The sequence below is a fragment of the Bactrocera dorsalis genome, chromosome 2 (assembly GCF_023373825.1).
Source record: "Bactrocera dorsalis isolate Fly_Bdor chromosome 2, ASM2337382v1, whole genome shotgun sequence".
Classification (NCBI taxonomy): Eukaryota; Metazoa; Arthropoda; class Insecta; order Diptera; family Tephritidae; genus Bactrocera; species Bactrocera dorsalis.
The window spans coordinates 38,539,207-38,562,731 of NC_064304.1; the positions used below are offsets into that span (position 1 = coordinate 38,539,207).

Here is a 23,525-nt window from a genome sequence, read left to right on the forward strand (position 1 = left end):
TATGGTTCAGCATTCATATGTAGATTGGTAAGGTGTATTGAATTTTATGCATAGACATATGTATGTATGTGTGCTGTTTATATGCATGTATGTAAGTGTATTATATGCACATTATCTATTTATGTCGTTTGCTAATAGTCAGGGATTACAAATCGTTGATATCATACCAATTACCGAGCACATCAGTAAGACACCAGTTGCAGGGATCGAAATGCTCAACTGCCATTCCAAACTCATTTCTACAAATCCACACACACACACATACATACACATGCACATAAGCATCCACACTTGTATTAATGGTATATATATATATCAGATGTTCCTGACTTTCACTGGAACTCTCTCAACTTGTCTCTGCTACGGCAATCGCCGACTTGATTGTGCATGTGTGATTGCTTTAGAACGTGTTTGTATGTGTGTGTGTGCGAGTAGCTATGTGATTGTGTGGCTTTGCGGAGGGAAATCCAATTTTGACCACAAACTTTTAAACTCCAGCTATGCTTTATAATTACCACAAGCCAAATAGCAAGGATCTGTTTCTAATAAATGAAGGCAAGCAATAACGGTATTATATAGCAAAAGCAATTGCAATTAAAGAATTTCCATTTCGAGCCAAAACAAAAATGAAATGGCTGTCAAATAAAAAAAAATTGTTGTTGTTGTGTGCATATCAATTTATGAAATTACATTTCTGTTCAATTTCCCTTGAAATAATCCAATAAATGTGGCAAGGCAACGGCAATAGGCGTAAAATGAATGACTTAAATAAAATAGGAATATTATTTTGTTAAAGAATATTGCTGCTTGTCAAATAAAATTCGGTAAATTATATACATATGTATATATATAATTCAGTAAATTAAATATTTACGTAAACATGTATATCTATAAGTAAGACATTCTAGAGTAAACCTAGCCTAATTGATCGCAGAAGATGCAATTCGGTTATGCGAGAATTAATATCCAAATAAAATTATTGCACTTCCAATTCAGTGTAGTTGTTTACGAAGTCTAAAATCGGGGCATATATGAATTGTTGATATAAAATTTGATCACTTTTTGACCCGAGCTGACAAAAAACATACATTTTTGCGCGAATTAATATTAAATTAATTTTAGTTAGCGCTTTAAAATAGACTTCCTTCGAGCCAATCAGGGGTCTTGTGGAAACCAAGACAGATCTGCTTAGCTGTCAGATTTGTAAACCAATTTTGATTTTCAATGGTATCACAGAATCTGTTTGGATTTTCGACGCAAAGCCAATATTCGAATCAGCTGTTTATCGAAACCGATACATTTGGATACAATGACACCAAAAACCGATACAAATTCTGTTTCGAACATCAAACCAATAAAATCTGAATTCATGGCAACTACTACTTTTTTTTTACCGGCTTCAATTGTGAGTTCAACAACTATCAGATGCTACTGAATACAAGCTTGCCAACTCCTAATACAATTTTTCATACACTTGTTTTAAGCCTCGGCTGGGTTGGCCTTCAGTGCCTTCAGCGAATTGTAGTGTTTTTTGGTTTTAGCTCATTTTTGGAACGCCATTCGCTGGATTGTTGGACAGTTTCGGCGTCATATCAAAAACCCACATCTTGTCGCCATTATCGATGCGTTTATTTAATAAGGGGTCCTCAGCCGACATTTCTTTTTCGACCTCTACACGACAATGTTTTTGCAAAGGAGTCACAGGTTCTTTGATACGAGTAGACCATTGACATGCTTCTTTTGGGTATGAAGCCAAAACATTAACCAAAATGTGTTGAGTTGTTGCAAAAGAGATGTTGAGACCCTCTATCATTTCTCTGATGACAACAAGATAATTTTCAGATACTGTTACTTTAAATTTTCGGCTGTTATACAGATGATAACGGTTTTACAATATAATCACTTAGCTAATCGAAATTATTTGTTTTAAGTTTTACCATTTACTCGTTTGAAGCTGTCAATACTATCCGAGACATTAACCTTGAGATCACCGCCTTATGGGCGTAGGGTCACCGCTTAACTGTCAATCTGTCAGCAGAAAACTGTCTTTTTTTTTACAGAAAAAGGGGTTTTAAGGGGTAGAACCATTGTATTAATTGTGAAATATCTCGTATTCATCTGAGATAAAAAACTAAGCTGGAAAGAACCCGTCATAATTTTAAGTCATTGGTGTCAGTCTCGGCACCAATACGGAGATGGTATTATACTCAATTTAACTCAATCAACTAGACTCTCAGTAGGTAACTCGGTTAACATCAGCTGGGCACCGGGTCATATGATAATAGAAAGAAATTAAAAGGCAGATGAGCCGGCCCGCTCGAGGGTAGCTGAGGACACAATTCCTAAGCTGTTACAGGCCATTCAGCTCCGCCGTGGGATGTTTGAAGTAATAGATCCCAAAGGAACAGAAAGTTACTTTTTGCTTATGTTGATGGTGGACAGACTGCGAAGCTTTTATTTTTCGTAAAAATGAGCTTACTAATATTGTAGGGGTTATCTCAGGGCACCTATCCATTTACAGAAAGTGAGAAAATTGCATTAATCTTGTTTTAAACATTATGCCCGGTCTTCAGCAGATGAGAATGGGCAAATCCCACCACTTCCAATACTCGAAGTTAAGAGAAATTGAACATCTGGCGGGAAAGGAATCAGGTTTATTAAGAAACCCATTTTAATCATATTTACCTATGACCACAACCATTACAATTCCTACTTAGGAGAAGGCTCACGAGTCAATCGACTATCAGCCGCTGGATTGCCGTTATAACTTCATAAATAGCGCTTGATAAGCATGTATGGTATGTTGCCAGCAAGCAAGCGAGTTGCTGAATGTGTCAACATTTGCTTTTGACCTGCAATGATGTTCTTCGCACACACACTCACGCAGCGCCATAAAAGCAGATGAACACGCTTTGCCGCCAAAAGTGAGTCCTTTTTCGTGTAGCGGCAACAGCAGTTAAATCACCACGCTACGCTGACCAGCAGCGACGCCCAAAAATCACAAAAATAAAGAAAAATAAAAGTGGTACAGTCGCATAACACACACATACACACTGATGTGCATGTGTGGCCTGAGTCTCAGGGTGCTCGGCTGGCTGCGCGTTTATTATCAGAAGTGCTGTCGCGCTGTCACGCTTACAATTTTCACCCCTACTCCTCCGCTTAGCCGTTAGAAGTCGATTTTATGCGTTCGATAATGTCGGTCACACATCTTTATGTGTGTGTGTTTGTGTGTCATAACTTAGTTGTTTGCTTTTGTAGTTGCTATTGTTGTAAGTTTTTCTTCTCAAGCAAATCGCAAGCTGTGAGAAGTACTTTCCTTGCAACATGACAATGTGCCACACTCGCTTATTTTGCTGTTTCCTTTTCTTTAGATATAAGCTAACTGTGTGCGTTTGTATGTGTGGAGCCTGCATTTTTTTCAGTCTTTAACTCCTTTGGTCAGCTCTGACAACCCTTACATTTCTATTTACTATCCCCTGTGTGACATTACTGCCACCAATAACACCAACAACACTATCACCATTGTCCGGCAACGCCACACAGCATTATTTGTATCAGTTGTCAACCTTTTTGTAGTTTTTATACCCTGAACAAGGCATAATATTTGCCACCAAGCAAACGAAGAACTGGTTGCTCAATTTTTGAGATATTGATCTGAAATTTCGCGCACGTTCATTTTTCCTCAAGAAAATGCTCATTGGTTTGAATCACCGATATCGGACTACTATAGCCTATAGCTGTCATACAAACTGAATGATCTAAAATACTTCTCTATATGGAAAACTTTTTTATTTTATGAGATACCCACACGAAATCAGGTATGGTTGCATGTCCAAGACAATGCTACAATCTCCGAAGAAATTTTTCAGATTGAACTACTATAGCCTATAGCTGCCATACAAACTGAATGATATCACTTCCCTCTATGAAATACTTTTTTATTTGACAAAAGATCTTAACGAAATCAAGCATGGATTTATATGTAAGGGAAGACTTAAATTTCCTAACATATTTTTTCGATCGGACTACTATAGCATATAGACCTGACCGATCAAAAACATATCCTTGCATGGAAACAGCTTATTTTTGTAGGGTATATATAGCTTCGTTGCAGCCGAGGTTAACGTTTTTTCTTGCTGCTGCTTTCTTTTTTTTGTTGTTTTTTTACGTCCATCGCCCGCAGCAGCTGTCTGACTGCCGTTGTCGTTCGTTTAGCGTTTTGTTGATTTGCCGCAGGACACCGCCGCCTGACGAGCAGTGCTCTCTGTGACTGAATGACCGCTGTGGCCGGCGTTGGTGGTCAGTGGCCCAGAGATGCCACCGCTGCTACTACTGTTCATGCAGCTTGTTAATTGGTTTTTTGATTGGCAATTTTCAAAACTAACAACAACCACCAACTGTCGTGCACTCACACACATACATATATACAAAATTATGTGGATGAATATGAGAGTGTGTTAGTTGCAGCATTTATTTTTATGGCTGCGAGAGTGAAAGCCAAGCAAAATATGTATGTTGAGGAGATAACCAAAACAATACGCTGGCAGCTTCAAAGCTCCCTTGGCTAGCGTTCAGACTGTCTGTCTGCTTGGCGGCTGACCGTTTGTTGACCGGAATCAATGCGTTGCGTTTACGCTTGAATTGTGCCATGACATTGCCGACCGCGCGCACACACCAACACGAGTACACACAAATATATAAACATACATAAACTCACATGTATTCGTGAAAATTTTGTTTTGCTTTACACCTCTCCAAACGAGCGCCGCTCGGCTGAACAGGCGGCTCAGTTAGTTGCGACTCACTCACTTGCCTCTCTGTATGTATGTTCGCTAGGTGTGTGTGTATGTGTGTCGGCCGCTTTGTTAGTTTAGCAAATAGTTAAATAACACTTTGGTCCTGTGAATATGCCTAATGGACGTCGGTTTAATTGTGTGGATTATGACCGACCGGCTTGTTGGGCGACAATTAAAACAAAAATGTGGCGCACGAAGCCAATGCACAGCAAAATAAAATAAAGTAAAACCAAAAACAATAACAAATGTGTGGCAAAAACACTGAACAACAGGCATTCGGCGTGGCCGAGCACACGAACAGCATAAATTGCTGCAATTAGTTGTAAACATTCGAGCAGCGAGTAAATAGTCGGCAGTAAAGTTGCAACCAGGAATAAGTGGTTGTAAAAGTTTATGGAAATTGCTTTATTTAGAAACACGCAAATGCAAGCACAACAAACACAAACGCGCACATACATATATATACATACATACATATAGAGCTGTTGTTATTTATTCATTTGCACTTTTTGGTTTAACTTTCAAAATATAATGAAGTTTTCTGCTTCGCTTCAGCCAATAGCAACTATATTTATATTTACATTAGGGTGCGTAAAAAACTGTTTGAAAGATGTTAACGGTTGAAATGTAACTATTTGGAGGCAAATTTGAGTTTTTTTTTGAATTTTTTAAGTCAATGAAAAACAAGAAACAACGTTTACTTCGGCTGAAGCTTCGGCCAAAGCTAATATACCATTAATTTGCATTTCTTTTAGTAACTATGTATGTGTCCAGTTTGTATGGAAGCTATATGCTATAGTAATCCGATCTGCATAATTTTTTCGGAGATTACATTGTTGCATTTGAAAATAATCTATACCAAATTTCGTGAATATATCTTGCCAGATGCGAAAGTTTTCCTTACAAGCACTCGATTCCGATCGCTCATTTTGTATGGCAGCTGTATGCTATAGTGAGCCGATCTGAACAATTTCTTCGTATATTACATTGTTGTCTTAGAAAATAACCTGTGCCAACTTTTGCGAAAGTTTTCCATACAAGCCCTTGAATCCGATCGTTCGGTTTGTATGGCAGCTATATGTTATAGTGGTCCGATATCGGCAGTTCCGACAAATGAGCAGCTTCTTGAAGGGAAAATGACGTTTACAAAATTTCAAAACGATATCTTAAAAACTCAGGGACTAAGTAGTTCGTATACATATATACAGACAGACAGGCGGACATGGCTAAATCGACTCAGCTCAACATACTGATCATTTATATATGTACATACTTTATAGGGTCTCCGACGCTTCTTTCTGGGTGTTACAAACTTAATATACCCTGTTTAGGGTATAAAAAAATTCATTTTAATTGCGAGTCTCATATTCTGGTAGGAAATTTCATCCTCTACAAAAACGGTTCATGTAATTTTTGGATTAAGTTAAGCGTTTGCGAGATATTCATAGTCAAACAGCAATACCTTTTCTCTACTCGTGTGAAAGTAAAACACAAGAAGGAAAAACCAAAAAAAAAGCACAAAAAGGGCTCGTTATTTTCAAAGTATTTTTTTTCACAATCGCCTGCTGAAATTTATATTTTTGGTAAGCAAGCTCTTTATCTGCCATTTAAACTGTACTTTAGGCGGGTATTGTCACTTGAAAACATTTCTGAATATGATCATCGGACCGTATTTTTTCGAAGACGATGATGGAGCCACGACAACAGTCAATGGTGAGCGTTATCGAGCCATGATAACGGATTTTGTGATACCCATTATTCGCGAAAATGACATGGATAACTTCTGGTTTCAACAGGACGGGGCTACATGCCATACAGCTCGACCAACAATCAATTTATTGCGACCATTTTTCCCCGGGCGATTGATATCGAAAAATGGTGATGTTGACTGGCCACCGAGATCACCAGATTTGACGCCACCAGACTTTTATTTGTGGGGTTATTTGAAATCCAAGGTATACGCTAATAAGCCAAAGACCTTAGCTCAACTGAAAGCCAACATTCGACGTGAAACAGCCGCCATGTCATCCGAAACATTGGCCAAAGTCATGGAAAATGTCGAAAAAAGAGTGCATTTAGCTGTCAAAACTAAAGGTGCCCATTTACGCGATCTAATTTTTAAATATTAGCTGAAACAAATCCCCTTGGACCAAAATAAATTATTTTTGAAATGAACAAAAAACATTGTTTTCTTTTGTTCTTTTTTTTTTAGAAACAAATGGGTCAACTTTAAATGGCCTACCCTGTAGTTAAGCCATACTCTCTTCGACGGAGAGCATTGGACCTTCGAGCAAGGTTCTGCGCCAGCATATGTATAAGGCACAAATTTCCCATCAGCTTCTTAAAAACAGGTTTCGTGCTTTCAGATTATTGAATTTCTGGTCGTGCAGATTTGTATCCAGAGGACTGCAGTGATCAGAGCTGGAGAATATGGTCTGCCGAATACCACACAGAAATTTGAAGAGTCTCAAAAAATGTGGCCAACATAAACTATGCCTGCTGCTATTAAGATTAGATAAGATAAAAAGATGAGGATTGCACTGCTAGGTGCTTGTGAGGCAATGTGTTCGCTATTTGGAAACATTGAGCGAAGCGCCTTTATCCTGCGTTGATGAAAAATAATTGTATCGAATGTGAGTTGTAGAAGTTGTTTAGGTGAGGATCTTGCTGAATAATTCTTCACTGTACCGTTTTTGTGAGTTCATTTCTAAAGTATCTGAGAGTGAAGCATCTACTCTCAGGCATGCAGATGAACTAGCAGGAATATAACAGAACGTAACGGAGCAGCTTCTTTATAGAAACTTTTCAGAGATTATAAAGCACTAACCCTAGCAGTCCTAGAATTCTCACTTCTTAGATATCAGTTTTAGAATCTAATGTACCCCAATATTGGTGCTGCCACCTAATCATTTAATTTCAAATAATATTTTTCCGTATTCTATTTCTACTTCCAGGGTCTCGAACGCATGGTGGTCATAAGTAATACCAGTAATAGTGGCATGAGCACATCATCAGGCGCGTCGGCTGCCGGTAGTGCCGTTGGTTCACCAGCTGTCGGCATAGTGACGCCGATGTTGCGCAACAAAATCGAAAAATTAGCATTGGAATTGGTTAAGCTGGAGAATGAGCGATTCTCAGTACCGGCGCTGCAGCTGCTGCTCACCTGCATGTATGTTGGTAAGTGTGAACCAATACAAAAGTCTATTATTAGAAATTAGAATGCGAAATTTTGACAGTGCAATCGAAATTTTGTGCGACTAAAAATAAATTTAATTAAAATGAGTGTCGAAAATGGAACACAGGCGATTTCTGTTTAAAATGCATTGAAAGAGCCACGTGTGTTTGTGTTTGTTTGTGTGAGCTGCTGTAAAATAAATTTAATAATTTTATGCAAATGCTGTGGTGGTGCGCATAAAGCACACAATCTCGTGTGTATTAGTGATGCCACATCGTCTATGTTTAAAAGTGAAAACTCTACAAAAAAGCAACAAAATATTTTTGAAATTAAAATAATTATGCAATTACCTTCTATAAAATTGGGTTAATATATATTTTACCTGCAGTAGCAATAATAGCCATTATGTAATTAATTATAAAAACAAAAATGTTAGTCACAATAACATTAGAGGCACATTGAAGTTGCCACCATTTTATAAAAATGTGTCTATCTAATGACTACGGCGATTTAGCTGGATGTGAAGTGCTTATAAATCGTGGCATCAGCTTTCTGGTTATAACTAAGTTTTTAATAACATACATACATATAAAACAATAACAATCTGTATCATGATCAAATTTTCTATCAATTTCACTTTGGCACAATGACTGCTTCCCGTTCGTTTTCACTTGGTCCCTAACACTTGGTGGCAGGGAGTTGGAGGTGTCGAAAGGGGTCCAATTCCTAAGCCTCACATTAGACTCAACCTTACGGCGGAAAAAAAATCTGGAATTCGCACTGTCCAGAGCCACCAAGTATTCATGATATGCAGACGCTTAACCGCAAGATCCTGGGGCAGCAAGTCAGGTATCATCAGGTGGCTGTGTACCATGATCGTATGACCTGTTGTCACTTATGGATCGGTTGCTTGGCCATCGAAGACAACGCAGTCTTCGGTAGGGATTCAACTATCGAAGTTGCAAAGATTTACTTGCGTCTGCGCTTCAGCGCCAATGCGCACTTGCCCAATCGCAGCATTTGAAGTCATGCGGGAGCTCTCACTGTGCTGCTAAGCAGCAGAGGGGTATGACAAAGAGAAGATAATTTCGCCTCAACAAATGAAGGCCTTAGGGGAAAATACACCACTGGCGTTTCTTCGAAATAGGTTACGGCGATATGCAGAAGGTAAACTTCACAAAGTAGTTTAACCCTTTCAGCCCCGAAGTTGCTTATAAGCAACTTCTATATATGTTTGACATCGTTTAAAAAGTCCTTTGGGGCTGAAAGGGTTAAGGTTACTCTCGGCAGTAATGCGGGATGGAGTGATAACCCACTCGACCTACTATTGTTGGTATTGCGGGACCGCATACCAAGTTATACATACCAATAGAATGATGGATGAACATTTTTAAAGCAAAAGTCTTTGTCTTAAGTCAGTGTGAGGAACTCAGTCTTCAACGCAATTATCGCAACTAGCGGATCGCTATACTCAACGATAGTCGAGCGGCACTAAAAGCGATCTCAGCGTATGAAGTCAAATGTCTATTAGTGGAGGAGTGTATAGGAAGGCTGAACCGCCTATCAGTTTGCAACCGTGTGCACCTGATCTGGGTTCCGGAGCATAAAGGGTAGCCGCCAATGAACTGGTCGACGAACTAGCCCGCTCTGCGGTGGATTTCAAGCTCTATCGGTGGAGACCCACAACATAAAGCAGTTTCTCCGCACGGAGAAGAAAATGGGGAGGGAACGCCACTGGCAGGTAGCAGCAATGCGCTATGCCAAGCTGCTATTGGCAGGTAAAAACCTACATAGCAAGTCTTAGAGATGTGAATAACCTCCCCTGAAACAAATTCTGTATCCTTGTCTCACTCTATACTGAGCACTGCAGAATCAAGAAACACTTGTCCAAAATGGGCAAAGCTTCTTCTGCAAACTGTCGGTCTTACGCCATGACGGTACCGGAAACTCCAGAACCGCTGATTCTAGATTGCCCAGCAATTTTTGGAACCTCACTCAAGGCTTTTGGGTTTCGCTAGGTTACTCCGAAAGTAAGCTGTATGTAGTTCATGATTGAAAAATATTTGTGCAACGTGACGTATGAGTAACTTTTATGAAATTAACAAAAAAAAAAAAAAAAAAAACAACAATTTTTTTTATCGATTCGGTGTCAAATTTATTTAGCAGGTAAATAAAGTCAACTTATTCAATTGAAAAGCACTGTCTCCTTAATCATAGCGACATTTATTGTTTCAAAACAACTCAAAGCTGGCAAATATTAACATGTCTGCTTGTTATCTCTTCTCGCCGCTTACTGCCGTCAGCTGCCACAGGCAACACTCGCTGCCATTTCAATTCGCTGACCTATCGAATTCAGCCGCGCGACGTCGCTTGCATCGGTATCTCGTGCCACAACCCCGACACTGCACCGTGCAACAGCAATTATCATTATATTTTTAGCAAATGTTATTCTATTAGCGCCGTGCCCGCCACAGCTACAACAACAGCATGCCGACAGCACAAGCTTTAATTACGCTTTTTGCTCAAGTCCATGTCCCCGCCCGCGCCACAGCGTCCGGCTGATGCCTAAGGGTATTTATGCGGCGCCGCTGACAACCGATGAACAAATGCAATTACAAGCTTGGCATTTTGCTTGTTAATTTAGATGGTTGTTGTTGTTGCATACACATGTGTATGGCTGCTGTGGCTGTGTTGTTGTTGTTGCTATTTCTATTTTGTTTATTTGTGCGACTCTCTCTGTTTACTTGTTATGTTTAATATTTAACTTTTATGCATTTCGGCGCCAGTCAACAGAAATTTCGATTGGCTAAATGGATTTCGGCCATAGCACGGCCAGCGACGGCATTCCGCCCGACGCCCAACGCCCAACGCCCGACGGCCAACGGCACAACTGCAGCGTCGGTGGCGGCATGAAGTGCTCAGATTGTTGGGTCATTTGGTCATATGCTGCACATTTTTGTTGTTATTGTTGTAGTTGTTGTATGCAGTGTATTAAGCCAGCCGCTTAATTGTCGTTATTCCAAGCGTGCGCAGAGAAGTGAGGCGCGGTGCGCTGTGCGAAATGTAGAACAGCGTTTATGGCTTAGAAAAACATCCAAAGAACTAACCGAAAATTCACCGAACGTGCGCCCGATATGCCGGCGATTCGCCAACACAGCGACGCGTCTAACAGTAATAATAACGCAGTCGTTAAGCGAAATGTGCAGCTGGCGATATTTTTTATTCGCTGCGATTTCGATTAAATTGGATTAACTCTATTTTGCTGGCGCGCTTTTGCGTGTGTGAGTGTAGACTTGTATGATTTTGTGGCTTCGTCGTGTGTATGTGTGTCTCATACATACATATATTTGTATGTGCATGTTGAAAGCCGTTATTTTATTAAAGTCGTTTCAGTTATGTTACTATGCTGCTCTGTTCAACGCAATCCTCACTGAGATTGGGGTCGAAAATTTATCGAAATCCCAAGAAAATAACGGGTGTTTTGAGAAATTTTTGATATCTGTTACTTGATTTATACACAGTTTGGTTTGCCATTTCATAATTCCATAATGAACAAACCCATCGACCATTAAACGCGTCTCACGTTTGGTGAGTGAAGTCAAAAAGAGATGGTCACCGATCCTGATTTTCACAAAAAAAAATTGTTCAAAGATGAAGCTTATTTTTGATCGATTGGGTGCGTTAGTAATCAAAATTGTCGCATTTGGCGACAAGCCATTACTAAGACGCCGTTACATCATGAAAAACTCGCTCTGATTGGGGTACTCTATGGACAGAGAGAAACACTGATCCATATTTCTTAAAAAAGGCAGCCGACCATAATATTACAGTCAATAAAGAACGCTAAAGAGCAATGTTTAATTGCTTTTTCATTGCTGTAATGGAGAATGTTGTTGTGGATGACCTTTGGTTCCAACAAACCACTACAGACGTTGCATGCCATACAACTAACGAAACAATCAATGTATTGAAGGATTTTATTTTATTGTTGGGGTTCTGTGAAGTCGCTTGTACGCGCGATACGCCAGAGATCGTCAATTTTTGACAGGTCCCGATTCGGCCCCAATGACTCTAAAAAGTGGTCGAAAAATTGGGCTCTCGTCTGGAATTTATACGAACTAGCCGAATTGAGATGCTATGTTATATTCTCTGTTCCATGTTCTGCTTCTAGCTTTCGTGTCGAAGTACACATACTGAGTAATAAAAAAGTTCATCATACGCCCTGCGGTCCCTGCATGGTGTGTATTTCACGTGAGAATTGTGCATGACAATTTGTGTGACTTTTGTACAACAAAACTGCCTCAATTAGAATAGAACAGTTATGTGAAAGTAATCAAAACTGTATACATAAATAACAACAGCAACAAAAAATAGAATATTAAATATCAAAGGACAGAAAATGGCACTCGCTGGGAAGTATGTATAGTATGAATGTATGCAAATATATCCATACATTTTTATATACCAAAGGACTAAAGGGTCCATTAGTTCGCAACACAGCACTCAATTTGGAAAATATTTTTTCTTAAATTGTTTTTTGAGGCGTTTTCAAATTAGCAATAATTAAAAAAAAATTCTTCAGATGTTAATATAATTGGAATATGTGGAAGCATTCGAAAAGTACGGGTGTACATTCGTAAGATCATTTAAATATGTAAAGTGGCACGCAGTTAGTTCAAGATACTCCAATACTTATTGCACGTTAAACAACACAATATAATGTTTTAATATGGAGGGAAATTCAGTGTGGGACCAGAGAGAAAACAGATTTCAGAATTCTGTCAAACTATGTAAAAGAAAGATTTGTACTTTTAAACCACTTCTGAAGTTCGCGAACTTGAAGTTGTGAAAATTATAAACCATTGAAATTCATTATTGTATGAATCCATCATAGTGAGGTGGCAAGAGAGTTTTGTACTTATTTTGAACTTCTAGCCCAGAGCAGATGGAAATCAATAACCAACTGCAAGATAACAAAACAGATATGTTCTCAGTATTACAAGATCAGAACCATAGACTTACAACATGGGTCCAAGGTTAGTATTTTCAGACTTACAGCTACTGTAATAGGGCACTCACTGGCCGTTTGGAGAACACGCGCTAAAAGTCGATGTGCCCTATAATAATATATGCTCACCGCAGTGTTCTCTCAATAAATCCATTGATTGATGTGATGTGCGGCAGAAGTGGCGCCGTCATGTTGCAAACAAATGTCGCCGAGATCACGAGCTTCAATCTCAGGCATCAAATAGTCAATTATGATGGCGCGATAACGTTCACCATTGACGAATACGTTCCCGTCGGCATCATTTTTGAAGAAATGTGGACCTCATGTCCAATGCACGTAGAACCGGGTCAATGCAATTTTCGAAGCGACTTGTAAAATAACTGCTTCATTACACTCGTATGTTTGGTATGTGGATGCTACTTGCAGCAAGTGCAGCAACAACGTCGTCGTTGCGTCTGGCAGCCAGCTGATGAAGTGGAGGAGCGAGCGGAGTGAGTGCGGTGGAATAACCGGCAGGGCAACACTTCAACGCCCCCAACAACTATGCAATTTGCTTTGAGAGCGCACAGGTTGATGTTGGCAACTATTGTCGCATATCTGCGCGGCGCTCCAAGCCACAACAGCTGCAGCGAGCAGCAAATAAAAAACGCAGCCGAAGCTCGGAAATGCCAGCTCAATCCGCGAAAATACTAGTTTCACTCTTGTCGCCAGTATTCCGCGGCTGGCCGGGTGTTTATTTGGCGCATCCCTCAGTTAGTCCGCACAACAAGTTTTTGCTGACTCACACACACACGCGGGAGCGCGCGCGCTTGTCGCACGGCAAATAAAAGTTTCAATATATGAAACGAATTCGTGAAATTGTTACAAAAGTGCCGTTGTATCAAATTTGCCCAACTCTTTTTTCTTGCCTGCTGTGCGCTGTTGTTCTTGCTGTTGGTTGTTGTTCGCGCATTTTTTCTGGCGTGCGCGCTCATAGTTGGCTTTAACTTGATTTTGATGCCGCTGTTGGGTTTGGTTTTGGCTTTTCCATTTATTCATTTGTAATATGTGTGTTTATTGGTATTTGTATGCGTGCGTGTATGTGTGCGTGTGAGCTTTCAAGTTTTTTGTCCGGACATTACACAATTTTTTGCTGCTTAGGTGCCTTTCGCGCGGTATCAACGAGACGGCATGTCTTTTATGGCAAAATTTATAACTCAAATACCGTTATATACATTTTCATATGTATATTTGTATGTGTGAGCGTGCAAGTGGTCGTTATTTTTAATATTTTATCAAAATTGATTGCATGCGCGTTTTGTTTGTGCAATTTTTGTAGTTTTATGAAATTCAATTCTCGAGTGTTGTGAAACAAAAAGCAAAAAAATACTTTTCGCTTAATTTAACTTCGCATAAAATAAAGTTTTCTTTTCGCACTTGCATGAAGGACTGTTAGCAACGAGACAATTATCGCGCCTCAAAGGATAGGATTGCAATTTTATTACTATTAAGTGATTACTCAATTATATTCGGAAAAGTATCGGGTTTGTCATCGCCATTCAGTAATAATAACGGTTTTTTGTTGTTGTAAAATTACAACTACAATTTCATAAAAGAAATTATTGATTGAAATATCTTTCATATAATTTATTTACATCTTAGTTGAAATTTCCGAGAGAGATATCAATTGAAAATTTTAAAATTGAGGAGCTTATATTTTGGCTACAATTTCCGAAAATATTGTTTAAATCGGACCAATTTAGCATATGCTACTACGAACAAAAAATAGTAAGACTTTTTATCTGTGCCAAATGCCACATAAAAATAATCATTAGAGTTTAGTATAAGCTAGTCTTTCTGAAACACATAAAGAGCGTTCGTCGAAGTTTCATCAAAAAAAGAATGAAATTTCTGGTGCCGAAACGTTTAGAACGTTGTAAAATGACTTCGGTGTTAATTGTTTGTCGTGAGCAAGAGTTTTTGATTGGAACAAATTATTCAAAGAGCGCCGAGAACGCAATAACGACGAACCATTCCCAAGAAGGCCATCAACATCGACTGATGATCAACACGTCAAAAAAAAAATAAAGGGATTGGTGCTTGAGAATCGGCAATTAACAGAGTCAGAGATCTTACGTTGGAATATTGGAAGGATCAGTGAAAGCTATTTGGAAAGATCAATTGGACCTAAGAAGAGTGAAAGCACGATTGGTTCCAAAACCACTCAATTTTATTCGGAAAACAGTGTCGCGTTAACGACTGTGAAACAATGCTTTCGACTACCATGATGTCAGGAACTTACTGCCAATGAGTCTTGGATTTATGCTTACGATCCGGAAAAAACGATTAATCGACCAAATATCGTGGCAAAGGTGAGCCGAAGCCGAAAAACACGTCAAAGTAGGTCAAAAATCAGGATTATGTTGTCAGTTTTTTTTTTTGATTATTGAATTCCCTCCGACCAGCCAAACTGCCAAAAAGGAATACTGTTTGAGTGTTATGCGTCGTTTGCGCGAAGCTATTCGTTAAAAGAGGCCGCAATTATGGGCCGATAGCTCTCGTTTCTGCACTACGATAATGCACCGTCGCATACTGTAATAAATCTTGGTGAGTTTTTTTGCCAAATTCCCAACCAATATCAAGTCGCAACCATCGTATGCGTCTAATTTATCTCAGTACATTAAAGACCATTCCGGATATTGACTTTAACAATCGTTTTGAGGATTGAAAAAAACGTTAGCACTGTGGGGACCACTTTGAGGGTGATGTCATAGGTTTTGAAATTAAGAGTTTTAAAATTATAAAAAAGTCTTTAAATTTTTTGCTCTTGGTACCGTATGATCTATCCGAGCTCGGCTCTAACTTGAAACCGAAATCTAAAAGTTTGTCGTGCTCGTCGCTTTCAAGGATTTCAAGTGAGTTTTATCTTGAAAAAGTTCTCTTAAGATTTATCCTCAATTCGAAGGTGCTTTCTATGTATAGGATATCTTATTTGTCGAAGAACCAGCTCTATAACTAGATGAAAAGCATATATAAATTCCAAATTCTTATAATTCTCACCTTGTTTAAAGAAATGTCCATCAAAATTAGCCAAAAGTTAAAAAACAATGAATATGAACAGGGTTATTAAGTTTGTCACGAAGATTTTAACACCCAGAAGAAAGCGTTCGAGACCCTATAAAGTATGTATGTATATAAATGATCAGTACGTTGAGCTGAGTCGATTTAGCCGTGCCCGTGTGTCCGTCTGTCTGTCTGTATATATACGAACTAGTCCCTCAGTTTTTAAGATATCGAGATTTGAAAACGTCATTTTCGCTTCAAGAAGCTGCTCATTTGTCGGAACTGTCGATATCGGACCACTATAACATATAGCTGCCATACAAACTGAACGATCGGAATCAAGTTGTTGTATGGAAAACTTTCACATTTGACAAGATATATTCACGAAATTTGGTATAGATTATTTTTTACGGCAACAATGTAATCTCCGAAATTGTTCAGATCGGATTACTATAGCATATAGCTTCCATACAAACTGCACACATAGTTACTAAAAGAAATGCACTTGTGAAGGCTATATTAGCTTCGGTGCAGCCGAAGTTAACGTTTTTTCGTTTTTGTCTTATTTTTGGAATCATTACTATAACCTTGATGTATATCTTTGGGTTTTTTATCCGAATAATACTTGAGTACGTCTAACAAAATATTTGTTTACAAGTGACTATTAAAAGTGCAGCTCTTATGTAACTTAAAGAACGAAGCTTGCCTTTATATTATGGTTTGTCTGGAGTTCAGCTGTTTCACCCCCATACTCTGTGCCCCACCCCACGAACACCTTTTCCGAAGCAGGCATACTTACACTCATACACAGTGGTAAGCTCCTAATGCCAAAACAATTTATTTTATACTTAAACCATGCGGTTCCCGTGGATTGCCGCACATCCCCATATATACACGCTCACACACACACACACTCACATATATCGACTCGGCTTTGTGAGTAAACAGTTGAAGCTGTGGCGTTTTACAAACATACTTTCCCTCCACCACAATCCATCCGCACAGCCATTCATCGTTGTCTGCAATCACACCTTGACAGCAGGGAAAAATCGCAACAACAGCAAAAACAACAAGGAAATCACCTGCATCTCTCTAAGGTCACATGTTGACTGGTGTCGTGTACTAGAAATGGTTTTGCATAGTCGGTTGCCTCGTAAATCGAAAATCTTCCTAATCTATTGGTGCGGTTTTTTGCCAGTTGCCCCATGTTAGCGCTGTCTCTGGCGAGCTTGACGTTGAAGACTTACCTAAGCACACTACTCTCTACATATGTAGGTATGTATGTGTGTGTGTATTTAAAGGACGTGTGTTTATTCATTTCTTCAGCTTTGCCACATGCCGCTGTTTTCAATTTTTATCCGGCACATCATTTGAAATGCATACTCGTATATACCGTCATACCTAAAACTATGCTTGTGTGTATATTTGTGTTCGGAGATTTCTTGCATTCTCTTGCGATTTATCTTACATAGAAGAACAGTGTGCAATTATTGAACTAAAATAAGAGATAAAGCAAAAAAATATTTTATATACTTCTTTTTGCTGAATGAGTTAGACACTTGGGTGGCTAAATAAACAAAAATTTAAAGCTTAAATTTGGGAATTGCTTAAAATTACATTTAGGCTCTGTTTGGTTATTACCATTATTAAATTAATTTTTAACTCGTGCACCTTTCGATTATAAAATTTTTTTTCAGTCAAATTATTTATAAAATATATCTCAACTATTTTTATCTTTTTTGATATTTAACAAATTTTTTTAATAATATCAAAAAAAAAAGTTATATAGGTTAGGTTATGTAATCTGGTAAGCAAATGAGCCACGCGTAGAGCAGTTCTGGTCCCATGCGATACCTTTTTTATGTAAGGTGCAGAACTTCGCTAAGCCAATTATTTCACCTAATAAATGCCCCTGAATGTAGGCAACGGCACTCGTTTTTTGGTACAATTTTCATTTAAAGTACTTATTTTAACATATTATACATTTGGGATATAAACGACTAAAACTGAGATCGAAGCAATGTAGTCCTTATAATTTGTATATAATAATGACTCATAGCAATCTGAATGACATTACCAATTTTAAGGCAATTAATATGTACCAATGAGAGCTTCTAGAGTTGGTTGAAACAAGAAAAAGCGAACTTCGGCTACACCGAAGTTAAAATACTGCCCAGAAGTGCCTGTCTTATAGCGTAAAAGGGTACAAAAAAATCTTTTATCTTGATTTTGATCGGTCACTTTGTACCCTCAACTATTTGCTATAGTGGTCCGATCGGAACACTCTTTTCCTGAAGATAACTCGTGAAATAAAAAAGTTGTCAATACAAGTTAATTATTAACAGTTACATGCTTTAAAAGTCAGAACTCGGCGATTCCAACAAATGGGCAGCTTCTTGGAGAGTATAGGGTGTATGCGAAACTTCAGATCGATACCTCAAATACTGAGGGACTAGTTTACGTAGAGACACAAGGGAAAACGGATTATGCTAATTACATATTTTCTTTATAGGTCTCTGACTTTTACATCTGAATATTACGAACTTCGTGGCAAACTCAATATCCTCTGTTCATGCAATAAAAATGTATGTGAAGACTAAACGAAAGTTTTACCAGTGATCCGTCATAATTACCATCAAAATCATTGTACATAAAATTACTAGCTTCAATTTAATAACAACATAAATAGAAAGTGTAGCCGAAAATAAAATTATTTTCCTTAAAACCAATATCAGTAAGCATAAATGAGTTATCCATTAAAATGGAATTAAAGATAATGAAAAATAAGATGTAATTATTCATACCAGTTCCAACATATCACTTTTTCAACAGCAACAACATTACTACATAACATTACCAATACTCATATCATTAAAAATTTCAATAGAAATTGCAATTCCAGTACAATTACGAACACCAGTATCATTACCAATATAAATACCATTACCAATAGCTGTACCAATATCAATATCAAAGTAATGTCATTACTTACTATCAATTAACAGTTCTTCCAGTACAAAAACCAATACAATTACTAACCATTACCAATAACATTACCAGAAATACTATTATACCAAACCATAATTTACTAATACGTATTGTATTTCTACAAAGAACAGTTCTAGTATAATTACCAATACCTGTACCATTACTTACCAATACCAAAACTTATAGTACTTCCTAATAATACTAATAGTTCTTCCAGTACAATTACCAATACCAGTACCATTACCAATAACAGCACTAGAAATACTATTAATACCAAACCATAACTTACCAATACCTGTAACATTACTAACATCAATACCAATACTTCTAGTATTTCCATTACATATAACAATTTCAGTACAATTACCAATACCAATACCATTACTTACCAATACCACTACTTATAGTACTTCCTAATAATACTAATAGTTCTTGCAGTAATACCAAGTCATAACTTATCAATACCTGTAACATTACTAACATCAATACCAATACTTCTAGTATATCCATTGCATATAACAATGGCAGTTCAATTACCAATACCAATACTTACCAATACCAAAACTTATAGTACTTCCTTATAATACTAATAGTTCTTGCAGTACAAATCACCAGTACAATTACTAACACCAGTACCATTACCAATAACAGCACCAGAAATACTTTTAATACCAAATCATAACTTATCAGTACCTGTAACATTACTATAATCAATACCAATACTTATAGTATATTCATTACATATAACAATTTCAGTTCAATTACCAGTACCAATACCAATACTTATAGTACTTCCATTACAAATAACAATTTCAGTACAATTACCAATTCAGTACCATTACCAATCTTAATATTATTACCAATATAAAACGGATACGGACCCAAACAACATTACTACTACCATTGCCAATATCCATATAATTACCAACTTCTCTACAAACATCAGGTCCAGTACAATTACCAACACCATTACCAATATCAGTGCCGCTAACAATACTGGTAGCAAGAAATATATCAAAACGCAATATCATTACCTTACCAAAACCATTACTTATATCAGTCCAATATCGGAATCAATACAAGCAAATATATCAAAATAACTATCAATACGAAAAGTAAAGAAAATTTCAACACAAATAAAAAATACCTCACCATTGAGTATATCTCTCACCCTTACTCCCTTACCTTTCCATGACCAGCCATTTTTAATGCTAATCCCGCACTATTTTTTACACTTCGGTCCACAATGCAAGCATTACTTGACTAAGTCTCGTCAATCACTACCTGCAATTTATACCACCGAACTCCGTACCCATTGTTGGGGCTCAATAATTTCTCCATTGTTCTTGCTTTTGTTGTCGTATTTTAAACAGTTTACAGTTGAGTGCCAACGTGGACAACAAAGTTGAAAACAAACAGATAGACGTGAGAACAATAAAAGCGAGGAGTCGCATACACACACACACACAAACACGCGCAGACAGTGGCATAAACAAATAAGCTTGGCAAACAAGCGATCGGCGGCGTGAAAGTAGGACAATAGAAGCAAAACAGTGCCAAGCAGGAAACTCTAGTTGGACCACACAAGCCACAGGCACCCACAGCGACGGGACTGCGAGGCCGGCTCCTTGTGTAGGAGGGGTGCCTTAGGGCAGGAGCTGGCGGTTGCAAAGAGTTCGGACAGCAGATTTTTGTTGTGTTTTTTGATTTCGTGTTGTTGTTGTGCGCACTTTTTAGCGGTTTGGCTTGCTCAAGGTCTGCGCTGCTGCGCCGCATGCTTTAACCCGGCTTTATTTATTTTCCACATTTTTTGCGCAACCTCAGGCCGCGCTATCACGGTTAGCGTGGCGTGATGTGGTGGGCGCCAGGATGTGTGGCGGTGCGTGTAACCTGCTAGAAAATCCATAAAATATAAAATGCAAATTTATTTATGTGCGTTCGATGCCAAAGCGACAGGGCCGCGTCGCGCAGTGTAGAAGGGTCTTGCAGTATCGATAGATATACTATCCCACAACAACAACGGCAATCGAGAAGCAACAGCCAAACAAAGGGTCGAGTGCCCGCATCAACCTTTCAAGCCGAACATGGGTTGAGCGCGCACACACGCGCTCCGCTCGACAACAAACAATCATATCAACAGCAGGCTGGAGTGTAGGCTTGTGAGGTGGCTTGGCGCTCGAATGTTATCGGTCAAATTGGCATTGGCGTTGCTGTTGCGCGCTGGTCTATGCCGCCCCCCATGTCGTGCCGTGCTGTGCTCTGAAGCGCTGTAAATAATGACCAAGCGAATGCGTTTTGAAAGCAATGAGCAGGGAATCAATGCGCGCTCTACTGCCAGCCACTGGCCTGAAAGGAAGGTGCGGGCGCGCGAAAATAACAAGCAATAAATGGCAAAGGATTTTGATATTGGAAATAATTGGGTGATAATTAGAAAGCAAGTGCACTAAGCGAATTCTATATTACTGCCACTCACACACACACATCTGTTGTTGATTGTTGCTGGTGAGGGGGGTGGACGGCGTTAGGGCTCGCGCCACACGCAATATGGACGCACTCGACTGCCTTCTGCGGCGCCTACTCGCCTTTGTGGCCGAAAATATTTTACGATTTTAGCAAAAGTTTTGCTGTTGTTGTTGTTGCTTTGCTTTGTTGCATGAAAAGCGGCGCGCGTAATTTCTCAAGCGCGACGTGCTTAGAATTTAAGGAAATTCGTTCGTGAAATATTGTTGCTGTTCTATTAAAATTGAGCGGTAAATTTATTATAATTCGCCTGGAAATTTATGCGACTGTAAATGAGTAGACGCGCACTCATTTGTTGTTTTTTGTTTTTGGCAACCTTAAGCTGTGAGATTTTTTTATTTTGTGTTAAAGCTTCGTGAAAGCTGCTTGTTGCCAAAAAATTGTTTGTGAAGAAAAAATTTAAATATTAATTTAAGTATCTTTTGTTTGTAATAGTGGGGGAATTCAAGGTTCAAGCCCGTTGAAGATTCAGTGAGCCGTTCTGCTTCAATTGGCTGGACGGCTTTCCGTGCATTGAACACTCGAAGCTGCCGGGCTCTCGTTAAGCTCTAAGTAACGACATTTGTTTTGGCCGCGTTGCTTTCAAAAACACTCTCCTAATCATTTTAAAGAACAGCTGTCGAGTTTATAGTTCTTGGCGGGAAAACATCGAAAGCATCACTAACTAATTATTTCAAATAACCCCACAAGAAGTGGTCTAATGGTGTTAAATCACAACTTCTTTGAGGTAATTCATTGTCAATATAATAAATAATCGAATCTCCAACCTTTTCTCGCAATAATTCGGTTGCTGCAAGTGCTGTGTGGCACGTAGCCCCGTCTTGTTGCAACCAGAAGTTGTCACGATCAACTTCTTCCAATCGCGTCCATAAAACGTTGGTTATAATCGATCTATAAAGTCTCCAGCGACAAAAGCCGGCTTCATTACGAAAGGAGTGCGGACGGATGATTCCACCAGATCAAAAACCACACCAAACTGTCAATTTAGCTGAGTGTAATGGTTGCCTGTGAATAATTAATAGATTTTCTTCCCATCAGAATCGAAAGTTTTTTGTTTTTACTGCAATAAAAGTGAGCCTCATCGCAGAAGATGATTTTCTTTAAAAAATCGTAATCGTGTCATGTTGTTCCAAGGAAAAATCGACAGATTCACGACGCTCACAGTGATCCAATGGCTTCAGTTCTTGAGTGAGAACAATTTTACACGGATCCAAGCTTAAATCCTTTTTCAAAAACCGCCAGGTTGTGGTTTACGATAGTTCCAAAAGAGTCATGAGCGGCTCGAAAGTAAGTGCATTCAAAGCAATATGAAGTGCGGAGGTGAAATGTGTTAGCTTGGGGTTGTTTAACTGAAATGGTCTATCAAATCTGGTAACGATCGAAAAAAAATGGCAACATAGTCCAACATTCCGAGTTTAAATTTAGTGCCCGATGCTTGACAAAAGGGCTTACAATATAGCTTTAGATACTAGCAGACAATGATCCAAAGTCAGGTTGAGAAAGAATTTTTCTATCAAAAAACGGTTGTGCTCCAAACATATCCTACCCAAATCCCAAATATTATGCCAATATTTGGTTGACCAATCTTTTTGTCGTTTCAATAAACGAGGGATTTTTAATGGATTGCAGAACTCCGAAAAACCATACCATAAGCTCTTATTCTAAACTTTGTAGAGAGCATGCCTTATGTATTTTTGGTTGTAATGAATGCCAAAGGTGGTAACACTAAATATTGAAGCCCTACTTATAACATAACCTCATAATAACTGGTGTTTTAATAGAGACGCCACAGAATTAGACAGATAGGGACAGCAAACGACGCCATATATTTTTCCGCCTTTTGACATTTCCTTATAGAAAGATATACGATCCAACAACGAGTCGAATTGACTAAAATTTACTGCCGAAGTTCGAAGGCAATGGCCGCAACTTTAATAGCGAGTTTTATTCAATATTACATAAAACAAAATTCAATGAAATTCTTTACTCCTGT

General features: G+C 38.6%; 1 protein-coding gene across 4 annotated transcripts in view; it reads left to right on the plus strand.

The window, feature by feature from the left end:
* Positions 1–23,525, plus strand: part of LOC105226425 (uncharacterized) — a 206,607-nt gene that overhangs the window by 168,287 nt on the left and 14,795 nt on the right. For all 4 annotated transcript variants that reach the window (XR_007422007.1, XM_049450349.1, XM_049450350.1 and 1 more), the window contains one exon: positions 7,754–7,976. Coding sequence is in view for 3 of the 4 variants with exons in the window: in XM_049450349.1 (XP_049306306.1) it covers positions 7,754–7,976 (223 nt within the window). In the remaining variant the exon portion in view is untranslated. The remainder of the gene's footprint in view (positions 1–7,753; positions 7,977–23,525) is intronic.